Source organism: Diospyros lotus, chromosome 2 (assembly GCF_014633365.1).
Source record: "Diospyros lotus cultivar Yz01 chromosome 2, ASM1463336v1, whole genome shotgun sequence".
Taxonomy (NCBI): Eukaryota; Viridiplantae; Streptophyta; class Magnoliopsida; order Ericales; family Ebenaceae; genus Diospyros; species Diospyros lotus.
In genome coordinates, this window is record NC_068339.1 from 11,713,582 (window position 1) to 11,737,813 (window position 24,232).

At 35.3% G+C, this 24,232-nt stretch overlaps 3 protein-coding genes across 3 annotated transcripts; 2 read left to right on the forward strand and 1 right to left on the reverse strand.

The window, feature by feature from the left end:
* The first annotated feature begins 2,970 nt into the window (after positions 1-2,970).
* LOC127793738 (beta-amyrin 28-monooxygenase-like) lies at positions 2,971-5,029 on the forward strand. The gene is made up of 3 exons (XM_052324436.1): positions 2,971-4,025; positions 4,230-4,417; positions 4,507-5,029. Exons 1-3 carry the CDS (start codon positions 3,068-3,070, stop codon positions 4,801-4,803), a joined length of 1,443 nt encoding a protein of 480 aa, XP_052180396.1. The 5' UTR covers positions 2,971-3,067; the 3' UTR covers positions 4,804-5,029.
* Positions 5,030-15,045: 10,016 nt separating this feature from the next.
* LOC127793783 (beta-amyrin 28-monooxygenase-like) lies at positions 15,046-16,998 on the reverse strand. The gene is made up of 3 exons (XM_052324509.1): positions 15,983-16,998; positions 15,596-15,783; positions 15,046-15,506 (listed from the first exon to the last, which is right to left on the reverse strand). The coding sequence occupies exons 1-3, from the start codon at positions 16,938-16,940 to the stop codon at positions 15,210-15,212; spliced, it is 1,443 nt and encodes a 480-aa protein (XP_052180469.1). The 5' UTR covers positions 16,941-16,998; the 3' UTR covers positions 15,046-15,209.
* A 2,440-nt stretch (positions 16,999-19,438) lies between these two features.
* Positions 19,439-23,812, forward strand: LOC127794143 (coatomer subunit epsilon-1-like). Its single transcript, XM_052325061.1, has 7 exons — positions 19,439-19,731; positions 19,823-19,912; positions 20,637-20,788; positions 21,675-21,810; positions 21,893-22,048; positions 22,425-22,504; positions 23,359-23,812. The coding sequence occupies exons 1-7, from the start codon at positions 19,567-19,569 to the stop codon at positions 23,450-23,452; spliced, it is 873 nt and encodes a 290-aa protein (XP_052181021.1). The 5' UTR covers positions 19,439-19,566; the 3' UTR covers positions 23,453-23,812.
* The last annotated feature ends 420 nt before the right edge of the window (positions 23,813-24,232 follow it).

The window sequence follows — 24,232 nt, forward strand, 5'->3', positions numbered from 1 at the left end:
GTTTTTGAGCTATATTTTGGAAGTATCATCTTTTGAATTATAATAAGGAATAATCAGGTTATTAAATAATATTAATTCATTTTCTATAAAATTATGTTATTATACACATATATTTACAAAAATTAAAAGGTATTTTTAATTATCTCTAAAATCTTACGATTTGATTTTACGATACGATTTTATGGACCTTTTGTCGATCCCACTTAAAATCCTGATTTTAACAATCTTGTTTCCAGGCATTAACTTGATCATTGAAAGATCTTCGCGAGAGAATACCCCCGCAGACCTTTTAACCTGTTTCATGATTTTTGGCAACATTACTTCAGTGGATTTGTTTCAGGGCATGAGGATGGCTTCAGAGCATTGAGGCACTTTCAAGGCATTGAGACACTTTTAGGGCATGAAGATGGTTTTAGGGCATCGAGGCACTTTCAAGACATTGAAACACTCTTAGGGCATGAAGATATTCTTAGGACATTGAGTCAATTTCAGGGCATGAAGATAGTTTTAGGGCACCGAATTACTTTCAAGGCATTGAAACACTTTCAGGGCATGAAGATGATTTCAGGGCGTTAAGCTGCTTTCGGGGCATTGAGGCACTTTCAGAAGGCATTGAGGCATTTTTAGGGCATATCTTCATGGCGTTGGCATTGTTTCATGACACCATTATGATTATTGTTTCTGGGAGTCTTCTCCATTCTTGATACGGGACTGTTTCAGAACGCTAATACTATTTTCGGGCAATATGTTCACCCCGGATCCTTCCCACTTCACAAAATTTCTATTATTATATTTTAGACAATAACACTTACATAAACATAAACATAATTCCTACCAATCATGTACTTTCAACATTTTAGTCAATAAAGACACATTCAAAAAAAGTCAAATGTAAATTAATAATGATGCATAAACGTTAAATGAATTAGTGGTGCGTAAACGTGCATATGGGTTGCTACTTGCTGGTCGGCTCCTTGTATCACACTTTCGTTAAATTAATTAGTACAGTTCCATTAGTGGATTGCTTATTGAAATTAATTAAAGCAGCCGCAGCAGCAGCATTAGTTAGTAATATCTTACAGAACCGGTCCAATTAAATGGCACTATACCTACTTCTCTAATTTAGCAGCAGCTAGAATGTCACCTGTACGGAAATCAAAATAGAAAATATTTTTAATAAGAAACAGAAACGTGAAAACGAATATTTTTATAAAAAAATAGACATAAATAAGATTTAAAACGAGAATATAAAATGTGTTAAAAATAAAAAAATGATTCCAATAAAATATTTTCATGTGAAATAGGTCACCACAAGTCATATATGTGATGTGATGCAACTATCCCACTCCACTCGGTCAACCACATTTTGGCAACAAGGACAACAGTTTAAATATGGATAGCATATATAGCTATATCTGTATATTAAAGCTTTTCCCCTTTTACTAATTTTGTAAAAAAATTAAAATTTACGGGTGTATTTGATTGTATCAATGATTGTCTAAAAAATAAAAATCACCCCCACCCACCTAGAAAATAAATTTTATGAAAATAAACTTTAAATACTTATACCATACATAGTTTTTTATAAAAAAATTAAGAACTTAATTATTTTTCTAAAAAATATATAATAATTATATATTTTTTTATGATAAATATGTGCGATTAAACATACTCTACAATTCAATATAGTGAAGAAATCTATAAAGCATAAATTAATTTATCTATTAAACTATTAATTATATCTAAAAAATCAGATCATAAATAGTAAAATTAATTTGGGTTAGGGTGGTTTGTATCGCGCCACATTTAGTAAGGTGGTCCATAAGATTCCACCAAATTGTTAGCCAATCCTCGAGGTAAGGTCTATGTTGTCAGCTTATATTTGATTTTTTTTTTTTTATAATTTATCATAAGTTCTTTTGACTCTAATTAAAAGTCTTTTATATAAGGCCAATGCTTGAGGTCTATGTCATCAATTTTTTTAAAAATTAGATATTAATTAGAGTTTAAACTGTGTGGAATCAAATAATCAAGGTAAAAAAAATGTATAATTAAATTAACCAAAAAATTTTAATGAGTGTTTTGAAACATGATGATGAATGGAGCAAAAGAAAGCTTCAAACAGAAGTATCTTCTAAGGATGATAGTTTGTTAATTAATGACAGGAGGTGATAATAATACATAATGTGACAAACATGATACTGCATGTGGATTAATTTGAATATTTTTTTATTTTTTTATTATGGATATTTTTTTGTTGTTTCACATATGTCTTCGAAAATAAAGCAATAACTTTGCAACAATGCTTGAAAAATGTACCCTAAAAATCAAGCATAAAGCATTACTATATATTATTTGATGTTATACCAAAAAAAAACAGAAAAAAAAAACTTACACCTCTATGTATGTGAATGTGTGTGTATATATATATATGTTACGATTTTAAATCGAAAATAAATCATGAATAAACTATTAATCATACAAATAAATATAAAATTTAACGTAAAAAATTTAAATTGAGAAAAATCATGGACAACAAGATATCCTAATCACGTATTTATAAACATAAAATTATCTATGGATATACATTAAAAATTCTATAATATGATTCAAAAAGATATTTCTCTTCTAATTAAAATTAAATTTAATAATATCGTAGTCACACTTAAATTTAAATTCTGAACTACAATTATAACACTATAAAAATATCTAGGGTTATAAAGCGTCACTATATATTGTTTTAATAATACTTTGAATTAAAACCATGAAAAATGATTTTTGAAAATTAAAATTGATTAAACTGGAGATGGTCAGTGGGAAAACAGGGCAGGGATAGTGAGCCAAGTTTGACCTGGTGAAGATACGGATAGTAAGAGTTCAATGTTGGAGTGCTAATGTAATGACTTAGAATGAGTTACCAGCCTACTTCTCTTCACATCACTGAGTGAACCCCCCATTCATTATTACACCCACGTTTTCGAAGGCGAAGGCAAAGCCTTCCTACTTATATATAGCACAAAGAAAGCAGAGCACCACCATTCCATCCCCCAATTCATCCATTCCATCCATGGAGCTCCTCTCTCTCGCTCTGCTTCTCGCCATTGTCCTCCCCATTGCCCTCGCCATTTTCGCCTTCAGAGGCCGCTCCGATGCCGGCTCCAACCTCCCCCCCGGCAACTTCGGCTGGCCGGTGCTCGGCGAAACCGTCGAGTTCCTCTTCGGCAAGCCCGAAAAGTTCGTCGGCGACAGGATGAAGAAGTACTCCCCGGACATCTTCAAGACCAACATCCTCGGCGAGAAGACGGCCGTCATTTGCGGCCCCAACGGCCACAAATTCATCTTCACCAACGAGCAGAAGCTCTTCACCTCCTTCCGCCCCCACCCGATGCAGCGCCTCTTCCGCTCCTACAAGAAGGCCGCCGCCCCACCTCCGCCTCCCGCCGCCGGCCAGCCCCTCAAAGCCGACGTCACCCAGGTGATCCGTACGCCCGGATTCTTCAAGCCGGAGGCTCTGATGAGATATCTCCCGAAGATGGATTCCATCTCCCAGCAACTGTTGCAGACTCACTGGCAAGGGAAAGACCAAGTTCTGGTCCATCCTCTCTCCAAGACCGTCACTTTGACGCTCGCGTGCCGTTTCTTTCTCGGCATCGACAATCCGGAGAGGATCGCCCGCCTCGTCGACCACTTCGACGCCATAACTCTGGGCATGCATTCCATCATGTCCAGTTTTCCGGGGACCATCTTCTACAAAGCGGAGAAAGCGGCGACGGCGATCAGGAAGGAGCTGGTGACTGTGATCAAGGAGAAGAAGGCCGCCATGGCCACCGGAGCTCCGATGCAGGACATCCTGTCTCATATGATTGTGGCAACTGATCCCACCGGAAAGTTCATGCCGGAGGCCGAGATCGCCGATAAAATGATGGGCTTGCTGGTGGCCGGGTACAGTACGGTGGCCACAGCCATCACTTTCTTCATGAAGTATGTGGGCCAGAGCCCAGAAATTTACGGCAAAGTCCTCTCAGGTAATTAACAAAGAACAACCTCTCCTCTCCTCTCCTCCCCTCTGGAATCTGACAGAGACGACGATGAAAGTGTGCCAGATCCAGATTTTCCTATTATGAATACCCTCGAATTAATCTAGCGAAACTGAAAACTATTTTTTAATACCCTCGGCCTCGAATTAATCTAGCGAGACTGAAAACTATTTATTGGTTGAAATTGATCAGAGCAAATGGCGGTGTCGAAGGCCAAAAAGGAAGGCGAATTGCTGGACTGGGACGACTTGGCGAAGATGAAGTACTCATGGAACGTCCTGTCTGAAGTGATGAGACTGGTGCCTCCTCTTCAGGGAACCTTCAGAGAGGTTCTCGCCGATTTCACGTACGCCGGCTACACTGTCCCTAAAGGCTGGAAGGTAATTAATTTACATATCAAGCATTTATTTTAATAATATGCTCGATATATTAGGCCAATGATCAATTGTTCTCGACAACTGAATTGCAGGTGTATTGGACGGTTAGCACGACGAACATGAACCCAGAGTACTTTCCCAACCCAGAAAAGTTCGACCCCTCGAGGTACGACGACGGCCCGGTGCCGCCACCGTACACGTACGTTCCGTTCGGCGGCGGGCCGAGGCTGTGCCCCGGCAAGGAGTACGCTCGACTGGCAGTGCTGAGTTTCGTGCACAATGTGGTGAAGAAGTTCAGGTGGGAGGTGGTGGTTCCCGAGGAGAAGGTTTTGGGGGACATGATGCCGACGCCGGAGAAAGGCCTGCCGATTCGCCTGCATTCGCATTAGATTAGAGGACTACATAATGTTAATGGTTTACTGAAGATTGTCAATTTTGGGAAAGTGGTGGGACTTCTTACCCTCCCTCCCCCTTTACATAGTTCAATATTCATGGTCTTTGGAATAAAACGAGATGTGTATAAAATAGTATAAATCAGTCCAAACCAAGTCAATTTTCTTGTTCCATGTTAATTTTTACCTAAATTACTCAATAATTCATCGTTTTTAATGGTCATATATTTGGACTATTATATTATATGTGACCATGGAAAGCTAGCAACAGCAACAGCAAGCATTTCCGTCGTTTATTAATGAGAAGATCGTTCCTGGAGAATGGAGATGATACTTCTCTTGAAAGGTTTCAGAGCCAATCGCTTCTGTCCCTTCCTTCCCGTCTCTGCAACAACATTAATTTATTTTAATTTAACTTTAATTTAGTATAGCATAAGTAGACCATGGGTTAGAGCATCTCCAACCCACCCCTAAATATGGGGTGAAATGCACTCCAACCCACCCCAAATTTCACCTAAATTTGGGGTGATGAATAGTCACTCTAAATTTGGAATAGCATTATTCACTTATTCTAAATTTAGCGTAATATGTTTACTTTCATATTACCCTTGCATTTTAAGTATAATAAATTTTAATTTATTTTATATTTTTTATAATTTTTTTCATCTTTTTATTTATTTATTTATTATTATTATTATTTAAATAATATTAATAAATTATAATCAATTAATGAATAATGATTATTAAATAACGTAAACTAAAAATTACTAAATAAAAGTTATAGATACGATAATTAAAAATGACCAAATGAATACTATGATGTCATAAACCTTGAATGTAATATCTCATATCTGTATGAGGTCATTGTGTAATTTAGATAAATATAAAATACCAAAAAGTAAGCCTAAAAGTAAAATAAATCGTCGAATCAATTGAAGGGAGTACCTCGAACCCTAGATGATTAAGAAAAATGATATAATATCATCAAGTAATATAAGTTATGATTTTTGGTGATGAAAGAAATTAGATCGGGAACAATTTTCGATACAACTGTTGACCAGGCTGAGAAAATCGAATCGATGTAAGAGACGTCCGAAAAGTCAACGGAGCATGTCAATGACTAATATTTTATGTATAAAACAACCCTTAAGTGATTTCAGGTTAAATCGAGTGGATTTAGGGTCAAAACGATCAGTTGGGCCTAAGTGCAATTTTTTAAATTTGCCCGAGGAAGGTCAAAACGGTAATTTTTTAAAGTTTCAAGGGAGAAATGAGAAGTACTAATCTTGAGGGTCTTAGTGATGGTACTGGGAAGATCAGGGGCTTGAGGATAAAGGGTCAAAATGTAAAAGAAAGTTCAAGGGGGGGCCAAACTATAATTTTTGAAAATCTGCCAAAGCATGGCAGATCTGGCCTTGGATTTGGCCGAAAAATCTGGAGATTTGGGCCTCAAATCTCGTCAAGGCATGGCCAAGGGTAGTCTAGGAGGCGTGTGGGAGAAGAAATAGCCGAAAATTGGCCACGTGGGGGTCGATTTTGGCCTATAAATAGCCAAAGATTTTGACCAAATTTTGAGCATCAAATTGCTCGGTTTTGAGGACGAATCGAGGGAAGCCAATAAGGGGCTTTTGATTCTTGAGGCGAGGGGAGAATTTCTGGTAAGTTTGGTGAATTTTTGAGGTGTTTTGAGGGTATTTCGAGGGCTAATCGGAAAAGCAAGGTAGATCGCCGCGCCGCGCCTGTAAATGCCTGATCGAAGGCTTTTTCGGTGGCTTTTCGGTTGGAGGTCGGTACCATCATGATCGACTAGAGATGGGCTTTCGATCGGTGTAGAAAAATAGGGCATCGAAGCATCGCCAGCGACCGGAAAAAGAAAGAAGATGACCGGCACGTGATTGTCACGCCCCAGCCAAATCCTCTAGCATACTTGCCCACACGTGGGGGCGCGTGCCACATAGGTAATTTCTGATTTTTTTTCTAAAATTCTTGAAAAATTATTTTATATATATTTATGTAAAAATATTTGAGAAAATAGTTGTGTAGATAATTATTTTGGATTATTAGTGATAAAAAATAGGAGAAAAACGAGAAAATATGAGAAAAATTAAGGAGAAAATTATATTTTGATGGTTATTGGATGATTAGGGTACCTTGCGGCTTAAGGTGAAGTGACTCGTGCGAAGTTCGAGGTGAGCACGCAAATTGAGGTATATCACGCTTTTTGAGAAAATCAAGTTGCGTCTAAATGTGAGTGGTTCTATCGAAAAACTCGTTTGTGGCATATGAATGGTTTACTATGAGTGTTCATCCCCGTTGCTAGGTTTATTGATGGTTTTACAAATGATTATTGACACCTGTATTAGATTTTGTACGGTAAATTGCATACATTGAGATGTTGATTTTATGCATGTAATGATTTTTCAGCATTGGCGTGTTATGTTGTCCATGTGGGACGTGGGTTGTAATCCTGTGACGTGGCCCCTGAGTGACAGCACTCGAGATGCGTGCCGAGGATTAATGCTATGTGATCCACTTGAGACGGGGTTGAGATGGATTTTACCCTATGGTACTCAAGTGGCGGGGCTGGGAGTGGACATCACCCCGGTTGTTGGCTCAAGTGGCGGGGCTGAGAGTGAACACCACCCTAGGTTCCTTTGAGTAATAGCATTAATACCAATGTATCGTTGATTCCGGGGATAGTGCTGATATGATACTCTTGGGGTTAGGGTTGCGTTGGGTTTTGGAATGCTTTTGAATATGAGCGTAATGCCTAACAACGATAATGGGGTGATTCCCAGATTCATATGTTGAGGTTATCCCTCTTAAGCAGGATTGGTTTGCCAATTGGTCAGTGTGGTCGTGTCGCCTTTATAGAGATTGCATTTTCCTCGGTTAGGGCTAAATGTTATGTGGGATTCTCTTAGGCTGGGGCATGTCATGATTTATCGATTTTATATATGATTTTGCATATATTCATAAAAATGTTTTTGAACTCTCACTTAGATGATTTAGCATCTAATTTGGACTATGTCTCTGGAATATTCAAACGTTCCAGGTGAAAGCAGTGGCGCTAAGGGAAAGGATGTCGTCGAGCTGTAACTGCTATATTTAGTTTTCGTATGTCTTTGTCTATGATTATGATGTTCAGAGATTATGTAATATTTTGATATTTTCATGTAAAACATCGATTTGGTTATTGTAAAAGGAATTGTCAGTTATATATCTTTGAGGTTTTGATCTTACTTCTGCTGATGTGATTGATAATACATGTCTTAGTCTATTAATTTTTAAATTTTGATATGCTGAGAAGATATAATCGTGATTGTCGGGAAATAAACATGATGAATGTATGTATAATGAGACTTATGTTGTGTATGAAAAAATATATATATATATATCCGAAATCTTGAGGTAATGCGCGTTCTGAGAAAACGGGGCATTACATTGAAAATTAAAGTTTTCAAGATTTAAATACTACATAAACAAAGACAATAATTTAATAATTTGGTAGATCACTTTTGAATTCTCCAATATATTGAAACACTGGCTAAAGGATTCGGGGGTATTTTGAGATTTGTCACCTTGTTGTTGAGTTTTTTTTTTGTAAAATTTTGATTGTTCAATTCAAAAATATTCACGTACATTCAAATCTATGGATATCAAATCTTTTAATAAAAGCTTATTTTCTTCTTGATATTCAATCATGGCCAACTTTCAAAAATTAAGTTGGTGTTCTTTTTATATTTTAATTTTCAGTTTTGAATTTTAAATTTATTTTCAGTTTTGTGTTTTCAGTATCTGATTTGAGATTTTTAAGAATGCATTCTTTTGTCATTCTGAAAAATTATTTCTCAAAATAAAAAATTGTAAAACGTGTTAACTTTAAAATTTTGTAAAATATTATTTTATGATATTTTATTTAAAAAATTTGATTCAAAATAAGTTATAAACTTAATTTAAAAAATTTAAAAAATAATATTAGAGATAACTAATAATTTAATCGTATATAATGTATTAAAATTACAAATTACTTTCTAAAATCATTTTTAATTTAACTCAACTATTAATTTCATAATAATTTTTTTTATCTACAAATTGAAATTATCTACACATTTAGATTATCACAACATAAATATTAAAAAAATTATAAATCATAAAATAACAAAATATTAATTTATTTAAAATTTTAAAAATATCATTGAAAAAAATTAATAAAAAATTATATTACATATTCAATGGGCATGTGGGGGCGGTGAAAGAAGAAAGAGAGAAGAAATGGCATAGGGCGTGTGAGTCGGTGATGGAAAGAAGAAATGGCAGAAATGGTGGCGGAAGAAAGAAATGACAGAGGGCTTCAACCTAAAGAGAAAGAGCCGTAGGAGGAAGTGATCAACGACGTAGGTGAACAACGGATCTGGGTTGCTGCAACGACACGCATAGGCGAAGGCGAGGTGAGGCGGATCTGGTTTGCTATTCGTGGCGACGACGGATCGCGGTTGTGATGGCCATGGCAGGCGCGTCGCTGACCAACAAGAGAGAGAGAGGGGGGAAGAAACAAATGACTCTGATCTAGAAGAGAAAAGAAAGAGCGAGACCGCAGCTCGCGGCAGAGATGGTAGTGGTAGGTGCATCGCCGGCCAAGAAAGAAGAGAGGGAAGAAGTAAGGAAAAAAAAAGGGAGAGAGAAGAGGCAGCAAGATAGTAGAGAGAATGGAGGGAGCTTGTTGGATCTAGAAGAGAGAAGGGAGAGAAAAGATGCAGCAACCGTTTTCCGCATTTTGGTTTTTTAATCGAGTTTTGGCTTAAAACAGCCAAAACGATTTTTTGTTGTTTTGGACTTTCCTTACAATTTTTTTTTTTTGTTTTCAAAATTACATTTTTGAACATAATAAAGAGAACATGTTTTCATTATTTTAAAAAATTGAAAATAGAAAATAGCTCGAAACCAACAAAGAGAACAGGCTCTAAGTTTTCTTATATATTTGACTTTACGTTTGTGAGGTAAAGACTTTTACGTTATATGTAATAAATTTTTTTTTTAATTTTGTCATGTTGAATGTAATGTTTTATTAATTGAGATAGTAAATATAATATTTTTATAAAAATTATTGCTAATAATTAAAAAAAATTAGTTAATTACGTAATTTTTAGGTAGTAATTTAAATTAATATATAATAAGTAAATAATTTTAAAAATAAAATAAATATTTATAATAAAAAAAGAAAATACTATTCATTTGCCCCAAATCTGGGGTAAAGGGTATTATAAATAATTTATTTTATATTTTAATTTTATTTTAAAAATTGTGTTTGCTTCAATCATAATTCATATTATTCTCTCTATTTAATTTATTTATTAATAAATTTTAATTTTATTTTTTTACCTTACTTACAATTTTCACTATCATAAAAATTTATTATTTATTTTATAATTTAATAATAAATATTAAGGTATTAATTTTAATAATATTATTATATTTTTAAATCGATTTACTAATATTTTTTAAATACAATTATTTAACAAAATTATTTGAAATAATAAATACACATATAAAATTAATAATCAAATACACAAATTCACAATATCAGTCATCTAATATACAAAAAAATAAAATCCAAAATCACAAATCTAGATTGGTCAATGCAAGACAATGAACAACATGCCACAACCTGCCGTAGCTTATTCTGCTCGTTGTCACGAACAATTCTGTTGCTCGTTGCCGTCACTGCTTCCATTGGCTATTGTTGGATCAGGTGGTTGTCACTCTTTTTTTTTTTGTAAATATGTCGCCTCGATTTCGTCTTCTATCGCATCTACAATTTGTCTTTTCCAAATCTGCTAGTCGTAGCATTTGCAATTGGTTTTCTCTGCCCGATTTCTTCTTCCGTTGTGTCTAGTCGAGCCTCTTCCAACGTTAAAATGACCATTGTGGGGGAAAGATAATGAGAGTGGTTTGGTCGAAATCGATTGCTAAATCTAGTGAAGGGATTGGGTTTTATCAAAACTTTAACAAGCGAATTTGACAATGGCGAGCACTGTTGGAAGTCGGCAAATTCGGTTGGCTCGCTATCTATTTGACTTGGCAAGCGATTTAGTGATATGTTGGAGTCAGTCGTAGCCCACTTGAATTAATCCACTTTCTAAAATGATATAATTGAAGAAGAAAATGTTTTAGAATATTATAGAATAAAAGACAAATCTATAAAGAATCAGATAGATATTTAGAGAGATTATTCTAAAAAAAGGTAAAAAAAAGAAGAAGAAAAATCATAAACCGACTTGGAAAGCCAGTGCGTAGCCTATATATATATATATATTATATATATATGCTTGTAGAGTTCAACATATTTAAGAAAAAGACTACAAACTAATTTTGCTCAAAACTTTATATACCTAAGGAATCCTTTTCTAGTAAAGCTATTCTAAAAACCCCCAAGTCGTATTAGAACTGTGTTCAATCATTCAATTGGGCATATTATTTTCTTGCCTACCCTAAGACTCCACGCACGACATGTCCACTAATAAATTAACTGCAAGCCAAATGTCACTTCCAATATTTGTAGGAGACAATTATAACTATTGGGCTATTAAAATGAAAGATATATTTTCTATCCCAAGGACATTGGGATGTCGTAGAGATAGGCACTAAAGCCAATGACTTAGAAAATGAAAAGAATTGAATGGCACTTTATGATATTCAACTAGATTTGGCGGAATTTATTTTCTCTAGAAGTAGCATAGTCGAGTCAGCAAAATAAGCTTGGGATATCCAAAGGCACACACGGTCGAGCTTCAATATTTAAGAAAGGATTTTGAAAATTTAAAAAAGTGGTTGTTCTGTCAAAATATAATAATAAATTTATAATTATGATAAAATATTTATTTTGAGTCTCTAATATACGAGAAACTTATAAAATAAAAGATAATTAAAAGTGCCTGATATTTCTCAAATAAGTCATCTAATTCTTAAGTCAATCTCAGCCCAAAAAATAGAGAAGTACTTAGATTGTTTATCTAGAAATTCTTGTGTATTTAAATCAAATGGATGACTTTTTTTTTTTTCTTCTAAAGATTAAGACTAACAAGTAGATGAGTATCTGCATCTTTTAGAGTTGTCTATTCCTGACCTCTAAGCAAAGATCTTAGAGGTGAATTTATGCATTATTAGCGGATTATAATCTAGAGGGTTCCTTGGAAACTATATCTTGAGAGGTGCTTCTAAAATAGTCTTCTATAGGTGCCTAGAGAAATCCCTGGAAGGTACTCGAGAAAGGCTCTCAAAAAGGCCTCTTGGGGATTGCTCTATCAAAAAGGTCTTTTAAACTTTTCTCTTTGGGCTTGTCTTGAGCTTGGACCTTATATTGAACGGGTAATTTATGCTAAAAGTCACAAAATTTTGATGTCATTTATAATTTGATCACTAAACTTCAATTGATTGTAAAATGATCATAAAACTTTTAAATATTTTGTAATGTGATCACATTTAAGACTTTTTGGCATGTTTTCGTTGGAGTTGTTGATGTGTCGATGACGTGGCGCTGATGTGTCGATGATGTGGCGCAGATGCATTGGCAAGAACATGCCGAAAAGTCTTAAATATGATCACATTACAAAATATTTGAAAGTTTTGTGATCACTTTATAATTAATTGAAGTTTAGTGACCAAATTATAAAAGACATCAAAATTTTGTGACTTTTGGTATAAATTACCCAATATTGAACACATCAAAAATATTTTGAGAACATTCAAGATTATTATTCTCGAATAAATGTCATGGTAAATTAATTAATAGCCAATGGTGAAGATATTTCAAATAAAAGAAAAGTGAAAGAAATATTAATTAGTATCGCAGATAAATATAATCTAATTGTCGATCACAATTGAAGAAACAAAAGACATTAGTAAATTATCCGTAATTGAATTAGTTAACTCTTTTGAATCATATGAAAAGAGACTAAGTAGGCGTGAAGAAAATATATTTGAAAATGCCTTTGGGTCTTAATTTAAAATAAGGTAGCAAAAATCTAAAAATGATAAAAGAAAATTTAAAAATAATTAGAGAAGATGACAAGTTTTAAAAAATGGAGGAAACACACAAGGAAGATATCACTTTCTACGAGAAGTCACAAGTAGCAGAGAAATCGAGCTCCAACCTTGTAAAACCCAATAACAAATTGCAAATATTTTTATGAAAGTTCTACTAAACCAAAGTTTGAGCTACTAAGAGAATTACTCAGAATAATTGAAGAAGTGCATTAAGGAGAAGTGTTGAATTAATTTAACTTTTGGAATGATATAATTGAATTAATTTACCTTTTGGAATGATATAATTGAATTAATTTACCTTTTGGAATGATATAATTGAAGAGGAAAATATTCTAAAATAGAACAAAAATCTAGAAATGATTATTTGAAGAAGATAGATATTTAGTAGGATTATTCTAAAAAAAGTTAAAAAAAAATTTGTGAATCGACTTGAAAAGTCGGTGGCGCAGCCACATATTTAACGGGAAAAAAACCATAAACTTATTTTGTATACCCGAGCAATCATTTCTAGTAAAACCATCCCAAAAACCCATCAAGCCCTTTCCCACCATGATTATATTGGCGCCATTGCTGGCTGGCTGGCTGGCTGCCTTCATTTTTTCATTTTCATTTTCATCTGTTGAATCTGAATCTCAGCTGTGTTAATTAATGCCTTTAATTGTTAATCGAAATTGAACTTTGATTTCATCTGCTAACAGTAACACCACCCGATCCTCAATTTGAGGCCAACCCCTCTATTACTATTCATTTTCATTTCAACTGTTATTAATATTTCTTGTCAAATTACACTCCCAGACACCGAAAAGAAATTGGAAGCTGTTTACAACTATTTCATCAAAATTTTCTACAGAGACATGGTCACCTATTACTGTTACCCGAATGAATAGTGATTCTCTCTTAAGCACGGAAACGAATCGGATATGTCATTTCAACGTTTTAAAATTGTTTTTCGCTTTAAAAAGGACGAAGACAGCCTAAAAGGTTTTTTGAGCCATTTTTATAATTTGTGAAACATTTTGAGAGTGTTTCACAAATTATAGAAAATGGCCCGAAACGATCGATAAGTTCCAGTGTTTAATCGGTCTTCTTTTTTTAGCTCATTGCATTCCTGAATCCCAAAGTTCTTCACCATGCATTAGAGTTTGCTGCTCCTTCACTTTCAATCACCATTACTTCTTGCTGCTCATATATATATATATATATATATGTGTGTGTGTGTGAGTGAGAGAAAAAGAGAGAAATTAATCGAAGTAGAAGACTGTTGTGTTGCTGGACAGAAAGAGAAAAATAAAAGAAAACGCAAAATAAGAAGAGTTGAGAAAGGGCTATTACCTTTTTTTCTTAATATAAGATATATTAATAATATATAATATATATTTACATGCAAATCTGGAGGGGGAACAATTTCCCTTTATCCAATTTCTTCCTTAGAGAGGCATTATTGCACCTGTAGTAGCCCATCTCTTTTATCGTCTTTTTTTTACTTTTAATTTAATTAACAATTTTCAAAACTCTTTTATTATTAATTAATTAATTCTTATAATATAATACATATATAACAATTATATTCAAAATATTATATAAGAATCAATTACATTGAAAACATTTCTCATAATATTAGTTTTACATATATTACCAAAATAAAATTATACATTAACTTTAACATGCTATATTTTTACTTAAAATCTCCTAAATAACTATTTTTTATAATTTTTTATATTAAAAATTATATTTATAAAAAATTCTTATATTTTTTTAATTTACATTTTATCTCGCATTTTTCTTTCTTACTTTTTTTTAAAAAAATATCGTTTCTCCGTTTTCGATTCATATTAAAAATATTTTTCATTTTTGTTTCTTGTGCAATCTAGATAATTTTTAGGTAAAATCTTTTCAAATAGGCATTCTTATTCACTTTTAAGAAAAATGGTCTATTATCGTATCGAACAACATAAAATTTGTTTAATAATGAACAAATTGAGAGGAGACGTGAGTTCTAAATCCTAAACCCACACACCCACAACCATCCTTGCAAGTCCGCATTGGATAACACTATTTTTCGGTCTGAAAAGATGTAAAATTTAGACAAATGTCACCCTACTTCTCAGTAACTATTTATAAATATATAGTCGATGCTAATAATATAGTCTGAAATGAAGATATTTCTCTTGGAGATGTGACATGCGCATGGTATGTTATAGCAATAGACAATTCATGGATCAGCTTCAACATGAATTACCACGAAAATTATTACGAGTAACTATCCCATCAACATTACAGAAACAACAAAAGAAAAATGTTTTTTTTATGACAACAAGGCTTTCCCTAAACCATTAACATTTATGTAGTCCTCTAATCTAATGCGAATGCAGGCGAATCGGCAGGCCTTTCTCCGGCGTCGGCATCATGTCCCCCAAAACCTTCTCCTCGGGAACCACCACCTCCCACCTGAACTTCTTCACCACATTGTGCACGAAACTCAGCACCGCCAGTCGAGCGTACTCCTTGCCGGGGCACAGCCTCGGCCCCCCGCCGAACGGAACGTACGTGTACGGTGGCGGCACCGGGCCGTCGTCGTACCTCGAGGGGTCGAACTTTTCTGGGTTGGGAAAGTACTCTGGGTTCATGTTCGTCGTGCTAACCGTCCAATACACCTGCAATTCAGTTGTCGAGAACAATTGATCATTGGCCTAATATATCGAGCATATTATTAAAATAAATGCTTGATATGTAAATTAATTACCTTCCAGCCTTTAGGGACAGTGTAGCCGGCGTACGTGAAATCGGCGAGAACCTCTCTGAAGGTTCCCTGAAGAGGAGGCACCAGTCTCATCACTTCAGACAGGACGTTCCATGAGTACTTCATCTTCGCCAAGTCGTCCCAGTCCAGCAATTCGCCTTCCTTTTTGGCCTTCGACACCGCCATTTGCTCTGATCAATTTCAACCAATAAATAGTTTTCAGTCTCGCTAGATTAATTCGAGGCCGAGGGTATTAAAAAATAGTTTTCAGTTTCGCTAGATTAATTCGAGGGTATTCATAATAGGAAAATCTGGATCTGGCACACTTTCATCGTCGTCTCTGTCAGATTCCAGAGGGGAGGAGAGGAGAGGTTGTTCTTTGTTAATTACCTGAGAGGACTTTGCCGTAAATGTCTGGGCTCTGGCCCACATACTTCATAAAGAAAGTGATGGCTGTGGCCACCGTACTGTACCCGGCCACGAGCAAGCCCATCATTTTATCGGCGATCTCGGCCTCCGGCATGAACTTTCCGGTGGGATCAGTCGCCACAATCATATGAGACAGGATGTCCTGCATCGGAGCTCCGGTGGCCATGGCGGCCTTCTTCTCCTTGATCACAGTCACCAGCTCCTTCCTGATCGCCGTCGCCGCTTTCTCCGCTTTGTAGAAGATGGTCCCCGGAAAACTGGACATGATGGAATGCATGCCCAGAGTTATGGCGTCGAAGTGGTCGACGAGGCGGGCAATCCTCTCCGGATTGTCGATGCCGAGAAAGAAACGGCACGCGAGCGTCAAAGTGACGGTCTTGGAGAGAGGATGGACCAGAACTTGGTCTTTCCCTTGCCAGTGAGTCTGCAACAATTGCTGGGAGATGGAATCCATCTTCGGGAGATATCTCATCAGAGCCTCGGGCTTGAAGAATCCGGGCGTACGGATCACCTGGGTGACGTCGGCTTTGAGGGGCTGGCCGGCGGCAGGAGGCGGAGGTGGGGCGGCGGCCTTCGTGTAGGAGCGGAAGAGGCGCTGCATCGGGTGGGGGCGGAAGGAGGTGAAGAGCTTCTGCTCGTTGGTGAAGATGAATTTGTGGCCGTTGGGGCCGCAAATGACGGCCGTCTTCTCGCCGAGGATGCTGGTCTTGAAGATGTCCGGGGAGTACTTCTTCATCCTGTCGCCGACGAACTTTTCGGGCTTGCCGAAGAGGAACTCGACGGTTTCGCCGAGCACCGGCCAGCCGAAGCTGCCGGGGGGGAGGTTGGAGCCGGCATCGGAGCGGCCTCTGAAGGCGAAAATGGCGAGGGCAATGGGGAGGACAATGGCGAGAAGCAGAGCGAGAGAGAGGAGCTCCATGGATGGAATGGATAAATTGGGGGATGGATATATGGGTGGTGCTCTGCTTTCTTTATTTGTGCTATAAATAGGTAGGAAGTCTTTGAAAACACGGGTGAAACAAATGGTGGTGGGGGCGTTCACTCAGTGATTTGAAAAAGTAGGCTTGTAACTCATTACATTAGCACTCCAACATTGAACTCTCACTGTCTGTATCATCACCAGGTCAAACTTGGCTCACTCTCCCTACCCTGTCACGCCTTTCCACTGACTGACCATCTCCACTTTAATTTTCAAATATCATTTTTTTTTTTTTTTGTTGTTACTTCAATGTATTATTAAAACAATATATAGTGATGCTTTATAACCCCAAATATTTATATATACATATCTACATAGAGTTGTAATTTTTTTTTCTTTTTTTTTTATAATAAATAAATCACCACTCTTAAGTAAATCAAAACATCTAAGCCAAGCCTCCTCGGCCTATGATAACTAATGGTATTTGAACAAGTGTCAACTCTGAAAAATATGTCCTACAACACTATTTATTTAAGGTTGTACAAATTCCATTTCTTTAAGCCCAAGTACCTTTCATCCAGGGCCCTGCCCATTATCAACAGCTTTGAATTTTGATCACTCCCACTCACCGGTGCCCAGCTTATTTCCCTACCGTCACTGGTTGCCTGATTAGTGATTGCTTATCCAGCAAATAGTTTAATTTTGTTTTTTTCTAATTGAACAATTATTTTTTAATTGGGAAAGAATCCAGAGAATCCCGATGTTATAGTTTTTCCTTCTTACACCACGTCACGTCACATTTATATGAAGTCACACCAGTCCGAATAAACAAGATTTTTCATACAAAATTGTCACTCTTCTTCAGTTATCGATTGATTAAAAATGTAAATTAACTTAACTACAATATAATACTATAATTGTACTATTCGAATTAAAAATTATTTTTTAAACAGTAATGAGTGGACAGGGCAATTTATCCCGAGTCCCGAGTCCCGACCCAAGAAGGATTCACTTAAAAGTCTTTGCGGGCTGTAACTGCTTGTAGAACAAGAAGCTACAACCTTGCAATTGAAAGTACAGAAGTTGGTTTGCGCGAACTGACATCATTCCCATCGATGACAATTTGTGGGCTATCACAGGTCCAGATCAGATCCTCGAGACTAGGCCCTGATGAGGCACTCTGGATTGGGCTTCAAAATAGACCCATCCTACAATGGGTACCAAAAAGTCAAGGTCATTTTTCAAGTTTAAGTTAATTATAAAGATATAAGTCTTATATTTTAAAAATAAAAATAACTTTCTTTATTAAAAAAATTAAAAATTCTAATGATTATTATTTTTTTCCTTTCCTCTTTCAAGACCTCTTTCTTTCTCTCTCCAAACTAAATATATATCTTTTATTTGACAAAAAAAGAAAAAAAAAAACAACAAATATATATTTAAAAATGTATTTCTTAATTACAAAAAATCATATATTTAGAAATGCATTAAGAATTAAATATATTATGCAAAAAAGTATGTTTTTGTATATGTAAACAAAATACATTTATATATATATATACTTGAGAATTAAGAATGGATTAAAAAAATTAAAAAAAATATTATTATAACACTAGAGATGGGATATCATTGTCTCTAAAATGATCAAAATGAAAAAGAGAGAGAGATAGTTTACTTCTTTAATAGTTAATGATTTTAAGGAGTCGATAATGAATTTTTTTTTTTTAATACTTAGGGCACGTTTGATAGGGGTGGAATTCATTTTCCATCTAAATTCCAAAAAATTCCATCAAATAATTTTTCTTTCCATGAAATTCGAATTACATCTTAGAGTACGTTTGATAGAGTTGAAAAATAAGAGTGGAATTCCAATTCTCACCTCAACCTCTAGGAATCTAATTCCTTGATTTCAAAGAAAATATTCACTTTTTGAACTAAAATATAATTCGAATTTCATGGAATTGAAAAGCTATTTGATAGAATTTTCTAGAATTTAGATATAAAATAAATTCCATCCTCATTTTTCATGTCTATCAAATGCACCATTCGTTTAAAAAATGAAAATCTTCATTGAAATCAAAGAATTAGAATTTTTAGGGAGTGGAGTAAGAATTAAAATTTCATAAAATCGAAATTTCATCATATTTTTCACCCCTAATCAAACACATCTTTACTGTTATTAAGTGATTAATAGATTATAATAAATTTATCTTAAATACAATATTTTATTATCTTTTCAATCATATCACAAAAATTTTGAACAATGAGAGAAAAAGAATAGAGGGGAAATAGAAAAAAACAAATAAATCTGGGTATGGGGTTAACAGAGGTTTGGTTCAACAACTAAGAGAGATTAATGCTATTTTCAAAATCTCAGAAATAATACTTGCAATTAGTTCAAACATCAGGGGTAGCGAGTACAATTTTACCCAGACTGAAATCTGTAGTGCCACGTTCCACCCCCTGCGTATGTTAGAAGTAACCCATGCTCGGGCCATTTCTCCTGTAACTGTAACCTCGCTCGGTTGCAAAATCTCTCTCTTTCTCTCTCTCTCTCTCTCTCTCTCATATATTCACTCAACTTTTTCTCCAGCTTGTAAGTCCGGTTAGTCGGAAACAACCAACAATGGCGGCACCGGAGGTGTTGTTCGGAGTGATGAACAACTTCTACCTAGGCGCGCATCAAGCGGCGGTCAACATCAGCGCCGACCTCTCAAACCTCTCCCTGGAAGAAGCCGTCGAGAGGGATTGCTTCGTCTTCCGATCCTACATTGCCCTTGGTGCCCACAAGGTTTCGATACACGTGATCTCTACGTTCAAAATAGCTTCTCGTTTTTAGGTCTGTTGAGAGATTCTAATTCCGACTTTGTGATGGTATTTAGATTGTGATCGATGAGATCGATTCGGCAGCGGCGACGCCCCTCCAAGCCGTCAAACTTCTCGCATTATATATCTCCTCTCCTGATAACAAGGTTCTGATCATATTGTTTTCATTGGAATCCATATCTTAGTTTGGTTTAGCTATTTATCTTCTGTGCGATACTCTCTTCATTGCCGGTGCAGATTGGTTGATTGAAATGTCGACAAAAATGAATTAGAATTTTTAGTTCTTTGGAATTGATATCTTAGTTTTGTTCAGGTGTTTCTCTTTTATGAAATGCTCTCTTCATTGCTGGTTTTGTTTGCTTGATTAACTGTTGGGAAAAATGAATTAAAATTCAAGGTCGTTGTTTGAATCGGGAAAGAAGAATCCCTTTCATTTTGGTTCATGCACTTTCTGGTTTACAGAGTGAATTTATTTTTTCTAAACTTAAAACCCAATATGTGAAATTCAAAATTTCGATTTTCCAGTCTTCTGATTATTGTTCTCTGAAAGGTTCCCTTTTGATTGTTACTAAAGAAACCGCAATACAACTTTCACACTTCACGTATGTGCAAGGTGGATGATGGAAATGGGTCTTTGAAGTGTTCTGTTTAGTTTTAGTTTTATTTGCGAGAAAGAAACGAAATCCTCAACTATAGAAATAGAGAGATGTCTAATTTGCGCAGTTGCCTCCCCCCTAGCTTCTGGGATGTAAATTTTGTGAAAGGTGGGCCTTCTTTTTTTAACTTATTATTATTATTACCATATCGAAGGTTTAGGGTCTTGATCATCAGGTCTCAACTATGTAAATAGTATGCTTTTGGATTGTGTAGGAAACAACAATTTCAAGTCTTCGTGAGTGGTTGGCTGATCCAGTTGTTGGAAGCAATCCAATCTTGAGGCTTATTGCTGGGATAGTTTTTATGCACGAACAGGACTATAGCGAAGCTTTGAAACACACTAGTGTTGGAGGAACCATGGAGCTGTGAGTCTTTGTTTACTTTTCTAATACTAATGTTCTCAAGCATATTCTTCATCCACTCATGACTTCTTGACCTAGTTTAGAGTGGGTAATATTTCTTGGTGGTTAATTGCCATTATTGGTGCTTCTTTATATAACACTTTTAGCTCCATCTTGTCGAACTTTTGTGCAGTTTGGCTATGCAGTATACAATTAGGACAGTCAGTTAATCCTTTTGTTTAGGCTGATTTTGATTATTCTCATTAAATGCAACTCCATATTTTGATAAAAAAAAATTTCATATGATTTTTGCAAGGACAAATTTAGACTAATAACTCATGAACTTAAAATTACAGACTTCGACTTCAACACCATGGAGATGGCCTGGCTCTAGCTGTACCATCTGGAACCTCAAATTGTAGCATGGTCGACATTTTTTAGTTGCCTTTAATCTTTACTTTTTTTTTTTGTTTGTATTTCTTTCCCTTTTTCTCTTTTCCGGGGTTGGGTGTTGAGCAATTTTACTACTTATCAATAAGTTTATGGTGATGCTGGAACTTCTGGATTCCATTGTGGGACTGAGGCACATAAAGTAAGTTCTAGCTTTTGTGAGGCTTTTGAAGAATGAAGAATTCTATGTCATCGAGTAACATCCTTGATGTGTGACAAATTTATAATTCGATCTATTATATACATATTTATCTTGTTGAGGCTTATGTAAAGCATCAGTATGGCCTTCTGTTGGGTAAAGGAACTGGTGTCATGTCAGACAGGGAGTCTGTTTGAAGTGTGCATGGTTTGTACAAGGTGCTTATTAAACTGCAAACATGATGCAAACAATTTTTAATAATTGATGAGCGTATTACTTTCTTTCTGAAGGCTGAAGCATGACGAGTGCTTTTGCATGCAGGCATGCACTGAATGTCCAGATATTCCTCAAGATGCACAGATCAGATTATGCTGAGAAACAATTAAGGCTCATGCAACAGATTGATGAGGACCATACACTAACTCAGCTTGCAAATGCATGGCTAGACTTGGCTGTGGTGCATAAATTGTCTCCACTTCTCTTATCAGATGAGGAATTTTTTGGATTTTAATGTTTTCATTTATTGTTGTTTAAATTAGGGTGGCTCGAAGGTACAGGAAGCATATCTTATCTTCCAAGATTTTTCTGAGAAGTATCAGATGACAAGTTTGATTCTAAATGGAAAGGCTGTGTGCTGCATGCATATGGGGAACTTTGATGAAGCTGAGTTACTATTACTTGAAGCACTGAACAAGGCAAGTTTTTTTTTTTTTTTTCCTTGCTCAATTTATGTAATATGCCTTTGCTGAGGTGTGTAATGTAGTTACTTGGTGTGGTTTGAAGTGATTGATACAAATCCCTCAATTTGGCTGATGTTTTGTAAATATATTTTTGATTATGTATTTGTGGACTTTTTCTTATGGTTTCTATATTGCTAATGTTCCTCTCCCACCAGTTCTCTCTCCCTGTTGGTAAATCATCTTATTGATACTGGGAAAATTATTCCAATGTTTTGACTTCAACCAAGAAAGTGCTATTTAGAGTCACAATTGATGCTGAAATTATAGCATTGCACTGAGGAGGATTGAGTGTTTTTATATGAGTGGTGATTTGTTTTGGTAATTGGTGCAGGATGCTAAGGATCCTGAAACACTGGCTAATCTAGTTGTATGCAGCCTTCACCTTGGGAGATCATCTTCCCGCTACTTGAAGTGAGTTTTTTAAACAAAGCTAGTGAAATTTGTTACTGGAATTTATTCCCATACGTGCTTGTGTTTCTGTTTATATTGCTAATTGGGATGAACTACATTAGAAAATAGAAATTATACAAATTTTCTCAATCTGAATTTCTGCTATTAATATAATTGAATTACTGAAGGGCGTTTTTGTAAATAGATCAGGGTAGTCTCATCGGTAGTGTATCACTAGGCCATCTAAAAGTACTGCCAATTTCCTTTCAAAGTGGTCCTCTTTTGCTCATTGTCCTTTTGCATTATTTTTGGGCTTCAATTATGGCATTTTGGAATTTGATTGCCAAATATCGTACTTGATGCAAATCGAATGAGCTTTGTTGAAAAATCCTATATTCATGTAAATAAATGATTTCATGTTCCTTTTTGTTGAAAAATCCTAGTTCAGAACATTGCCTAAAGAACAAGATAAAAGATTTAAGTTTTATTTTGTTTCCTTTTCGGTATGTTCTCATCTCTTTCCCTTCCCTATTTGAACCCTTGAACCAATCATAGACATAGGTAAAAGATACATTGGTATCCTTATTTTGTTATTGGAAAACATGGAAAATAAAACAAATAAAAACATGAGAAATTTTTAGTTCCAAATTATTTTGTTTCCACGCATGTTCTACTTTTCCATTTCATATAGTGAATCCAAGTTCCAGTTGCTTATTTGTTATCATTGAAGTTTGCTATCGAACAATTTGTATAGCCATTCACCATGCATTGCCGATAATTTGGGTAGATGTTAGCACAGCTAATATAGTTGTCTCGCCCAAATTGTTCCAGGGGTTCTCATGAGAACTAACATATCGTGCAACTTTATTGTGCAGCCAGCTGAAAATGTCACACCCAGACCACCTGCTCATCAAGCGCGCATCATCTGCAGAAGAGAGCTTTGATCGAGCTGTTCAAGCAATTGCTTGAAGAATTTTTGGCTTATAACCAAAGAGGCAACTCTTTTTTGTTGAAGTGTTTGTCCTCTTGGCTACTATATTCTTTTTTGCAGGCTTCAAGAACCTATATTCTGGATGAGAAAATAATATTTGGTGAAAATATTTCTCTGGGAGTTTGATTACATAGTTTTCTTTTTCTTTTTTGTTGATTGAATTTACATAGTTTCAATCTGCTCTTTTTTTTTTTCCTTCTGACTTCTGCATTGTCAGATAAAGCATTGTTTGATGGACTCGATTGTGAAATGTTCATCTAAATTACACTTCATCTGTTCATGGAACTGTTGTATATGATTCTTGGCACTAAATGTATAATTGGTCTTGCCTTTTTTGGTTCTGGTTAACATTTTGGTGTAACTCAAGAAATTCATAGTACTTGGCTCTATGTGCAATATGTACTATTTCCATCTCTTTTCACAATGCTGAAAATTCAAATATAATGTCAAAAAAGAGTTAATAAAAGCGTATCAAATTATTTTTGTTAAAATAATTGCATAGATTTAAATCAAAATATGATTACTCACTCGGTATTCGAATTTAAATGAAACCATATAATTCTAAGTAAAAATGCTTGCTTTGTTTGCTAATGGATATGAAAGTTGCATGCATTGCTAAGTGGGCTTGTATTGTATGGATACGAATGGTGTATTGACTGTTTTTTGAAGGGATTTAAATGTGATTGACCACTGATGAGACTAGTGTTTGTAATTTAAACGTTGATTGCAAATAATTTTATCTTCTACTTAATAATTTT

Excerpts from the sequence above, each read along its gene's own strand:
- LOC127793738 (XM_052324436.1), top strand. The coding sequence starts at position 3,068 with ATGGAGCTCCTCTCTCTCGCTCTGCTTCTCGCCATTGTCCTCCCCATT. Across the intron at positions 4,026-4,229 it reads TTACGGCAAAGTCCTCTCAG|AGCAAATGGCGGTGTCGAAG; the intron begins GTAATTAACAAA and ends GAAATTGATCAG. Across the intron at positions 4,418-4,506 it reads CTGTCCCTAAAGGCTGGAAG|GTGTATTGGACGGTTAGCAC; the intron begins GTAATTAATTTA and ends ACTGAATTGCAG.
- LOC127793783 (XM_052324509.1), bottom strand. The coding sequence starts at position 16,940 with ATGGAGCTCCTCTCTCTCGCTCTGCTTCTCGCCATTGTCCTCCCCATT. Across the intron at positions 15,784-15,982 it reads TTACGGCAAAGTCCTCTCAG|AGCAAATGGCGGTGTCGAAG; the intron begins GTAATTAACAAA and ends GAAATTGATCAG. Across the intron at positions 15,507-15,595 it reads CTGTCCCTAAAGGCTGGAAG|GTGTATTGGACGGTTAGCAC; the intron begins GTAATTAATTTA and ends ACTGAATTGCAG.
- LOC127794143 (XM_052325061.1), top strand. The coding sequence starts at position 19,567 with ATGGCGGCACCGGAGGTGTTGTTCGGAGTGATGAACAACTTCTACCTA. Across the intron at positions 22,049-22,424 it reads TACTTGAAGCACTGAACAAG|GATGCTAAGGATCCTGAAAC; the intron begins GCAAGTTTTTTT and ends TAATTGGTGCAG. Across the intron at positions 22,505-23,358 it reads TCATCTTCCCGCTACTTGAA|CCAGCTGAAAATGTCACACC; the intron begins GTGAGTTTTTTA and ends TTTATTGTGCAG.